This window comes from Pundamilia nyererei, unplaced genomic scaffold (assembly GCF_000239375.1).
Source record: "Pundamilia nyererei isolate P.nyererei 1_Seehausen unplaced genomic scaffold, PunNye1.0 scaffold00435, whole genome shotgun sequence".
Lineage (NCBI taxonomy): Eukaryota > Metazoa > Chordata > Actinopteri > Cichliformes > Cichlidae > Pundamilia > Pundamilia nyererei.
This window is the reverse complement of record NW_005187836.1, coordinates 95,808-105,867: the sequence shown is the minus strand read 5'-3', so window position 1 is coordinate 105,867 and position 10,060 is coordinate 95,808. Positions and strand designations below refer to the sequence as shown.

The 10,060-nt window shown below is 42.0% G+C and overlaps 1 protein-coding gene across 1 annotated transcript in view; it reads right to left on the bottom strand.

Moving 5' to 3' along the window:
• The window catches only part of lrp2b (low density lipoprotein receptor-related protein 2b), a 41,359-nt gene that overhangs the window by 9,864 nt on the left and 21,435 nt on the right, over positions 1–10,060 (bottom strand). The window contains exons 46-63 of the mRNA XM_005753510.1: positions 9,776–9,901; positions 9,558–9,677; positions 9,230–9,361; positions 8,887–9,088; positions 8,488–8,783; positions 6,985–7,501; positions 6,505–6,660; positions 6,164–6,334; positions 5,807–6,030; positions 5,540–5,717; positions 5,252–5,448; positions 4,777–5,022; positions 4,202–4,330; positions 3,228–3,347; positions 2,964–3,080; positions 2,726–2,842; positions 1,164–1,301; positions 883–1,005 (exon numbers count right to left, since the gene is read on the bottom strand). Coding sequence (XP_005753567.1) covers positions 883–1,005; positions 1,164–1,301; positions 2,726–2,842; positions 2,964–3,080; positions 3,228–3,347; positions 4,202–4,330; positions 4,777–5,022; positions 5,252–5,448; positions 5,540–5,717; positions 5,807–6,030; positions 6,164–6,334; positions 6,505–6,660; positions 6,985–7,501; positions 8,488–8,783; positions 8,887–9,088; positions 9,230–9,361; positions 9,558–9,677; positions 9,776–9,901 — 3,309 coding nt within the window. The remainder of the gene's footprint in view (positions 1–882; positions 1,006–1,163; positions 1,302–2,725; positions 2,843–2,963; positions 3,081–3,227; positions 3,348–4,201; positions 4,331–4,776; positions 5,023–5,251; positions 5,449–5,539; positions 5,718–5,806; positions 6,031–6,163; positions 6,335–6,504; positions 6,661–6,984; positions 7,502–8,487; positions 8,784–8,886; positions 9,089–9,229; positions 9,362–9,557; positions 9,678–9,775; positions 9,902–10,060) is intronic.

The window sequence follows — 10,060 nt, the reverse complement described above, 5'->3', positions numbered from 1 at the left end:
AAAAAATGTTAACACTACACAATAAATACAAAATGCTATTTTGAAATGATGGTTAAGGGAAAATAATGACCTTCTGTCCCTTCTTTTAAACCTAATAAGTGATTATTTTCTTGGCAGTGAGAGATAAATTCTGATAAGCGGTATATGTTTTTCAAGTTGCTTCTTTAGATTTAAGTCTGGACTTTGACTGGGTCACTCCAAAACGTTATTCTTTTGTTGTTGTTTGTTCTTTATGCTGGAGTGTTTACATAACCCCAGTACTCTTGAGTTTCAGTTCAATTCAGTTTTATTTATATTGTGCCAAATCACAATAATAGTTGTCTGAAGATGCTTCATATTGCACGCTAAAGACCCTAAAATAACACAAAGAAAACAGAGAAAACCCCAACAATCATGTGACCCTATGAGCAAGCACTGTGGTACAGTGGGACGGAAAAACTCCCTTTTAACAAGAAGAAACCTCCAGCTGAACCAGGCTCAGGAAGAGGCAACCATCTGCCATAATCAGCTGGGGTTGGGGAGGAAGACAGGAAAAGGGCCAGGATAGTATAAACTGCATTCTGTATTTCCTCTGGCTGGTCTAACGTTAAAATGAATTTGATTGTCTGTAAGATGTAAATGTGAAAAATATGCAAAAACACAAAACTGAGAAGGGGACATATACTTTTTCACGGCACCATATATTTACACAGTACACTAAACATAGTTTATGCAGAGGGCAACTACAAAACATCAATGTTTATCCCTCTATATTGCCAAATGTTCAGCTGTCCTTTTCCATTACTCTACGTCCAATAACTGATCAGATTTGTGCATTTAAATGTAAATTTTTAGTCATGCTAAAATATGCAGATTGCAGGAATGTGTGAGTGGGAGTCATACAGAGGTCTTCTTTCTCATCACTGCCGTCTCCACAGTCGTCCTTCTTATTACACAGCACTCCAGCATAGACACAGTAGCCGTTGTCACAGCGGAACCGAGACGGCATCTCACAGGTGATGTTCACTGGTTAAACACAAGCAAATGCGACTTGAGCCCAATGTCTATATCTATGTGTGTGTGTGTGACTTTCATTTAAAAGAAAGTCACATATATATACACACTCACACATCTATCTACCTATCTATATAGATATACATAAAAATAAATAACAAGCTTCTCACAGCATAAGTTGAGTTGCTCATCAGATCTGTCCCCACAGTCATCAATGCCATCACACACCCAGCCTTGGTTCACACAGATGTGGTTCGCACACTGGAACTGGTGCTCAGGGCAGTAACGGCCTCCAGGGTATCGAGTAGCTGGAAAGATCGGGAAAATAAGAGAGATAGTTTGCACATTATTACTAAAATCTGTTGATTTATTTTCCTTTCTTTACCAAGGTCGTGTTTTAAACGGTCTTTCTTAAAGAGATATATCAGTGGAGAAATAAAACCAACCAGCACTGCACACCATTCTGGTCACTGTTTCTCTTAAAGCTGCCCCTTTTCAAAGTTGGTCCACTTCTTTTAACTTTCTTTTTAATGCCACAGTTATTTGAATTATCGCTGGTAACTTTTCTCTGATTTGTGCCGTCTTTGGACATGCTGGTGGGTAGATTTTTCTATTTTCTACAAATATGTTATTACCACTTTCCTTCCACAGCCCTGCTGCTGTTGCTGCTGCTGCTGCTGCATGGCAACCAGAAGAACAAAAACTGACATGTTCCCAGAAATCAAAGGACGACATGCAGAGAAAGCATAGGGGAACCAAGTGATGAGGCAAAAACAGATGGGTCCAAGCGGCAGAGAGTTTTCTTCAATCATCACAGACAATCTGAGATTGCTGGATGCGAGAAGAGCTGAGGGGACTTTTTTTTCTTTCAGTGTATGGTTACATATTTTACAGAGACAAGGATACAGCAATTACTCTGAATTCCCACTGTTACCATTTCAGAGGCGCTTTGGGCAAACAGGAATAAATCCAAGTGTGGAAAGTGAAGACACGGATGGCTTGCAGCTTTCATCAACAGCAAATGAAGCCACCCTGGTTACATTACCTTGGAGGAACATATCAACAGACATATCTCTGACTTTAAACTGTTAGCTGAAAGAATACCTTAACGCTCCACCCAAAAGCGTGTTCTGATGGATGGAATGCTTGTATAATTGTCCAACTTTCATATATTCAAATAGCAGTTACAATTTATCTAAGGTATTCTGGATTTAATCTTAATATCTGGGAAAATTGGCATTTACAGGATGCACATAACAAAGACTGGTTTTCAGTCTACAATCAATTTGGAAGCATGTTATGGCTTTATTGGATAATAGTTAACAAAATGACTGGAGAGAAAAGGAAAGAATGCAGGGAAATGACTGCAGTTGATGGTTTGATCTCACTTCCTGGATGACCAGAGCCCTACAGGTGCAAAGTTCAACCACACCAAATTATTCAATGTGTGTTCAAATGTGAAAAAAGGATAAATCTTGTATAGCTACTCTGTAGTTTAATTACTGGGGTAAACTAATATGCAGTTTTACACCATCTTATTGTGTTTCTCACCTCATTTAAGCTTTAAGCAAAAACTGTATCCCTGTCTGCTGTTAGACTGTTGTGCCACATTTTCATTCTTTTGAAGCCTTAAAGCCTGAATAATTACCTCACACACATATAAACAGAAATAAATAAATAAATAAAACTGCGGGGGCCCAGAGTGCCATTAATTTTCACGCTGTAAACTTACGACAGCTGGTCTCATCTGACAGATCCAGACAGTCGGGTCGGTTGTCGCACTGCAGAATAGCGGGGATACAGTGACCCGAGTCACATTGGAAAGAACCTGGACGACATGTCTGCAACTCTGGAAGAGAGCCAAGATGTTATGTTGATGTGTGTGTTTGCGCCCGTGTGTGTTTTGTTTACGGCTGGATGTAATTTTAAGGAGGCCGAGGAGTTAGCATGAGGAGGAGGCGTCTGCTCACCGCAGTCTCGCTCGTCCGAGTTGTCCCCACAGTCGTTGACATGGTTACACGTCCAGCTTCCGGGAATGCACTGCTCGTTGTCACATCGAAACTCACTTTCAGAGCACGGCCTTGGCTCTAGAGAGACACACACACACACGTGTTCAATATGAGATGTGTGGCCGCTGTGATATGAGGCTTCAAACTACATGAGTAAAAAGCAGTCAGAAGAAACATTTTTAATAAGAAGACATTTTTTGAAACAGATTGAACTGAAAAACTTACGGCAGTTTCTCTCGTCTGAGCTGTCGCCACAGTCATTAGAGCCATCGCACTGCCAGCGGATGGGAATGCAGCGGTGATTGTCACAACGGAAATCTCCCAGAGGGTCACAGGTCACTTCCTCTGTTATAAAGCAGCAGCACAAAAGGTGTTTGAACATGTGGTCATGAGAACATTTTGGGAAATAAGATTTTTAACCTGCTGAAACCAAAGACTTAAAGGTAAAGTGTGTCAATTTTTAGGTTACTTAATAGAATAAAAGAAGGTTGTACTCATAAATATAAATTGATCAGTGTTTTATTACAGCTTCCAACAGATTGATGCATTTTCATAAGCTTAGAATTAATCCATTAAAAATACATAGAAGTCGGCGCCAGTTTGTGGAAGCCCCACAATCTTGCAAATAGTGGCCAAGATGTCATCGCGGTCAGGGCTCTGAGACATGGAAATATAAATAAAAGGACGCTTATTTATTCCTGACATTGTCAGTAGACTGCAATCTGCATTCTACTGACATCTGGTGGTGATATCTTATACACTGTAGCTTTAACTTCATGGGTTTTTAGCCTTTTTAACACAGCTTGATACATTTTCACTAATAAATACTAATTGTGTGTGACCACCTTCTTCCAGTGTAATTTCTGTCTATATAGGATGATGCATCTTTGCTATTTGTTTTTACTGTTCTGCATTACACCCATTATTATTTAATCTTTGGAACCGGAGCTTTAAAGTCGTCTACAGCCAAGGCTGAAACGAATAAATATGTTATTTAATGATTGAGTGGTGCAAATGATCTGTAAAGGTATTCAGATTTCTTTTTCTGGATTAGAAACTACAAGCATTGCAGAGCTTGAACTTTTAAAGTACACCACAATATCATCAGATCTTTAGGAACTAATTTAAGATTTTGACACATGTGCAGTATGCAGCTGGTCTGACAGCCCCGACACGTCTGCTGACACATGAGCACTGACCGCAGCCTTCCTCGTCGCTGTTGTCGATGCAGTCGTTTGAGCCGTCGCAACGGGCCCACTGAGGAATACAGCGGTAGTTTGTCTTGCAGGAGAACTCTGTATCCTCATCGCACTTGTAGTCTGGACCCACTGTGGAGACAAGGCGACAGAGACATCAGGCAAAGGATGGAAGGAAAGTGGTGAGATTAGTAGTAAGATCGAAAATAAAGTCTGCAAGGTGACAAGAGGGTGAGAAATAATGAGGGAGGATGAGTTGAGACAGAGCCAGACAGACAGTAATTAGAAGCAGACGGAAGAGGGGGAGGAGGGATTGACTGTGCAACTTAAATTTAGAAAAATCAACACTACGTGCAGCTTCATTAATTCACCCAGGTTACACCTGCGCTGTGTCTGAATCGATTGTATATCTCTGAAACAGATAAGTCGATGTTTGATTAAATGGTCGTGCGGTTCTGCAAAGTGCACGGCTATTATCAATTAAGCTGCTCCTTTTGTGCTCATCACAGACAGACATGGGGGAAAGAAAAGGAAATCATGGTTGGCACATATTTAATTCGCGTGACAGTAACACTCACTGCAGACTTCATACGGCTCATCAGATCCATCACCACAGTCGTCCTGGGCATCGCACACATACATTGACGGCACACAGCGGCCGTTTGCACACGTGAACTCTCCCGGTTTGCAGGTCTTCTGGGAGCAAGTCTCCGCATCCTCATCGCTGCCATCTGTACAGTCAACTATTCCATCGCAGTGCCAGGACACAGGAATGCACCTTTTGTTTTTACACTGGAACTGGTTTCCAGCGCAGCGGTGATCGCCTGTGAGGACAGGAAACAGGTTTAACATTGAACCCTCTTCCTGAAAACAGGCTTTCATTTTCAGCAGAAAGAAAGAAAGAAAAAAAAAGAGAAAAAGGAAAAAATAAAGGCCTAAAAGAATCATAGTTAAAAACTTGAATCTGGTAAACGTAAAGTATTTTTTTCTGTTCAATTTTTATTTGATTGAGTTATTTAGAGTTCGTATTCAGGATTCAGGAAACTGTCATACTGCAGAGAGCAGCATCCTCATCTGAGCCATCAGGGCAGTTTTGGTGGCCGTCGCAGAGGAAGCCAGGGTAGGTACAGTTGCCATCTTGACACTGGAACAGGCCAGCTGAACAGTAGCGAGGTGGGCAGGTCTGAGGTTCATCCGAGCCATCACCACAGTCCGACTGACCATCACACTTCCACCATATCGGAACGCACCTAAGAACAAGAAAATGTACAAAATTTTTTTACCCCTAATGATGGTTAATAAGCAGTACAGTAAAGTATCATGACTTTCTGTCACACTGACTTCTCATTGTCCCCACAGCGGAACTGGGTACTGGAGCAGTCAGCAACACACTGGATCTTAAATCCAACAGCCACACCAATGAAGTGATCGGGACACTCGCAGGTAGCTCGCTGCCCTCCAGGCGCGATCAGACACAGATGACTGCAGGTCAGGTCATGGGACAAGCAAGGGTTCTCACCTGGGGAATAAGACGATTAAATATAAATTATCTTCTGCCGTCCATTGTGATGCCGGGAATATAATAGCACACAGCTGTCATATACTTACTTCGAGGCTGCCTGTAGGGATGGTAGACGTGAATGTCATAGGGGCGATGGGTGTTGTTGCCCATAACTGTACGCTCCTCGCCAGTGTACTTATGAGCTTTTTCCACAGTATGCGTGTTCCAGTCTGTCCAGTAGACCCAGTCCTCAAATAGAGAAACAGCAAATACATGGGGGAGCGAGCCAGCGATGGCCCGGTGCCGATTCTGGCCGTCCATGTCTGCAAAGCTAAGATGCACAGAATAGGGAGGTTTATACACAATGTGATTAATTCACATGTAGAAACATAAAGAGAAATCAATGTTTAGATAATTCAGTGCAACACAGAATAAACGTTCTGTGGGATACTTCATGAACTCACTCCAAAAAGTTAAGGTGGGAATCAGCAAAGAAGATCTTGTTGTTGGTGTAGTCTATAGTTAGAGCATTAGGCCACTCCAGCTTGGTTGTGATAATTGCACTGATATTTGTTCCATCCATGCCAGCTCTGCCGATATATGCTGCGTCACCCCAGTCGGTCCAGTACAGCCATCTGGGCAAAAGAGGGCAGGAATGAAGGAATGAGGGATGAGGAAAAGTCGAAGCAAAGGAATGGGAACAACTAAAAACCGGGAGGCAGAAACAACTGCACACGTTTGGTTTTAGAGTCAATCATAGATTTTCTCTGTATGTGTGTGTGTGTCTGTGTGTGTGTGTGAATACCCATATTTAGGGTTAACAGCCACAGCACGAGGTCTGGTGATAACGTAGGTGTGATTTCTATCTGTAAAGTGTCCCGACAGCAGTTTCTTCTGGTAACGCCCATCCAGCTCCATCACATGAACTGAGCTGTAATACCTGTCCACCCAGTACAACTTCCTGCAGGAGACAGGAAGGAGAAAAATTAAATAAATATAAAAATTAAAAAGATGTTGTTTGTGAAACACATAGATGCAAAGTTAATAAAAATTACCCCATTCATATTCTCTTTTTCTTTATTTTGTATATGGAAGTGTGCGTGTGTGTGTTTACTCAGGATGTATTTTGTGCTCTGAGAGCGATTTGCTAGTTATAAAAAATAAAATAGGAGTACATGTGCAAACAATTGTTTTCCAATTGTGCGAATCACTTCTTGTTACTTAATGACCTAAATACTTATATGTAACAGATTATTATCTATTAGGTTTCTCCTGTTTTACAAACCTGCCAACCCAGTCCAGCGCCAGGCCTTCAGCTCCTCCTATATCGTTGCTCACCAGCGTCTCCCTGTCGCTCCCATCGAAGCGCATCCTCTCAATCTTTCCTGCCCCTACATCCAGCCAGTACAGCCTCTTCTCATAGTGATCAAATTCTAATGCCACCACATTTGTCAGGCCCTGCAGGACTATGCTCAACTGTAATCCGTCAGTGGTCAAATTGCGGATGTAGTAGCGATTGGTATACAAGAGGTATGGGTTGATGCCGCTGTTCTGACGGCAGGTGCGTCCATCCGGTTCGCGGATGTACCCTGGGGCGCATTTGCAGTGGTATGAGCCAAAACTGTTCTCGCAGATCTGGCTGCAGACGGCGGGTGTGCTGACACACTCGTCGAGGTCCTCGCAGGCTTTGCCATCTGGCATGAGCTGGTAGCCTGGGTTGCAGGAACAGTAATAACCAGTGAGGGTGTCAGTGCAGATTTGGGCGCACTTGTGGACTGCTGGGTTGAGACACTCATTAATTCCTAAAGAGAATAAAGAAAAAGTGAGAAGCTGAGCAAAGACAGAATATGGATGAGGTTTTAAGACCTGCAGCAAAAATACAGGTAACAAGAGCACTCAAAGAGCACAACTCTGCATGAAGGGCAAGAGCTATACTAAAACTCAACAAGAATGTTTTAAAAGAGCTCAAACAATGACAGTGCTTATGTTTTCCACTGACAATATATTGCTTTAAAATGTGGAGATTAACCAATGGAATCTCAAATGAGCCTTTTTCCTCATTTGTGTCACCCTGACCTTTGACTCATGACTTTTAAGTACTAAAATTGTGTATTTTATTATCTTTGCCCACATGATTGGAGGTGATTGACTGAAATCTTTGGTTTCTATAAACTGTAAAAAAAAATTCGATTACATTTAAATTGACTTTTGGTGCAAACATTGAAGGTCAAGATTGGCCTGCTTAGCCAAACCAGGTACTCACGTCCCCCAAGGCCCTCTATATTATTGTCAAGTTTAAGGACAATCCATAAAACATTTTCACAGATATTCATATTTGACGTGACCTCTGATTTTCACCAAAATTAAATCATCCTGAGCTGTTTTTTGTGTCTACTGTCACAAAATCTGCAAATGTGTATCTTGAAAACTGTGGATGTTGGACTGCTAACAAACAAACAGACACAGACAAATACATCTCATTACATACTCCATCTTTTCAGAATAAATCATCAGTATTTATAATATGTAGCACAAAGAAACCTGTATAAATATACATATATTTATAAAAGCAAACATTTTCATAAAATATGAAAGCACATAGGCTTGGTCTGATTGACAAATATACTTTTTGTGACACCTTATCTTTTTTCATTATATATACTTTAACCATATGCATGTGAAGATTTGTGCAACCAAAGTTTCTTTTAGATGCTGTATGACAAGGAAATACAGTTCATAAATTCTATCAAAAATGTCCCACAGTTTTCCATATTTGTTTGCCTCTTACCGCAGCCTTTTTCATCACTGTCGTCCTGACAGTCCTTCTGTCCATTGCACACCTTATTGGAATCGATGCACTCTCCCGACTTGCACATGTACTGTTGAGGAGAGCAGGTGGGCTGAGGCGTGAGGCACAAGCTGTCCGCCTCGTCCGAACCATCCAAACAGTCGTTCTGTCCGTCGCAGATGTAGAAAGAGTAGATGCAGGCTCCGTTACTGCAGGTGAACTGGTTGCTGCTGCAGGTATCATACGTACAGCGCAACTCATCGCTGCCATCTCCGCAGTCATTCACGCGATCACAGCTACAGAAGAGTAGTGATTAATTACTTGCCTGACAATAGAATTTGTCTCGAGACCAGTAAACGCATCTCTACTTTTATTCAATCACACATGTGCCACACTTACTGGAAGGGGATGAGGATGCAAAGCCCGTTGGCGCAGGCAAACTCATTCATGTGGCAGGTCCGGTTGGGACAGTTCTGGAGCTCATCAGCTGCATTGGCACAGTCTTTCTCCCCATCACACACAAAGCTTAAAGGCACACAGCGTGGATGGCCCGGGTACCAGGTCGGACAGGTGAACTGGTCAGAACTACAGGTTCGTTGGCCTCCAGGTGACAATATGATATTAAAAAGCAAAATTGATGAAAGTGTGTGAGAATGCTAACCTGAGATTATATAAACGAATCAAAATATTGAGCAGCCTAACGCTGCACAAATAATGACGACATATCTAACTGGTGTCTCACCACATTCCAGCTCAGGAGCCTCGTCACTGTTATCCCAGCAGTCATTGTTGCCATCGCACACCAGTGACTCAGGGACGCAGTTTCCATTGGTACAAGTGAAATGGTTTGGACTGCATGTTCTGATTATATCTTCTGCACAGTAGAAAACACAGAATCACATTTTAATGACGATGGGAAGTGTGAACTGAAAGAGAAAAAAAAGGGCTGGCTTGCTTCATACAAGTGTGTCTTCCTTATGCAAAACACGAGTCACTATGGAAACTCACATCAAACCTAAAGTATAAAAGTCTTTGAATTTAAGTTAGCTGCACTAATGTTGAGCACTCACCACAAGAGGGAGGTTCATCTGTCCCATCAGTGCAGTCTTTGATGGAGTCACATACCCAAGTTTGAGGGATACACTTTCCTACATCACAACGGAACTGATCGGGAGCACATGTACGCCCCGCTGTAACACACATAAGCGCAAGTTTGCATAGATTTACATCTTTATTGATGTGCAGTTCAAATCAGCTGAAGCTTTATACATTCTTTGACTCAGCTCACCACAGAAGAGAGGATTCTCATCACTGTTGTCTCCACAGTTGTTAAAGCCGTCACATAGGTTTCCAGGGTAGATGCAGATGTTGGTGTTGTCACACTTGATCTGGCCATTGGGACATGTACGATCAGCTGGAGAGATGTTGGAAAGACACCAGATCGGATCATTCACCCAAGGCCACTGGCAGCCCTTTGACACTACATACGTAACATTATTTATAACATTATTATTTAGCAATATAGAATCATTTTAGGTGTGAGTACAGTATTTGACTTGAAATTGTCCAACTT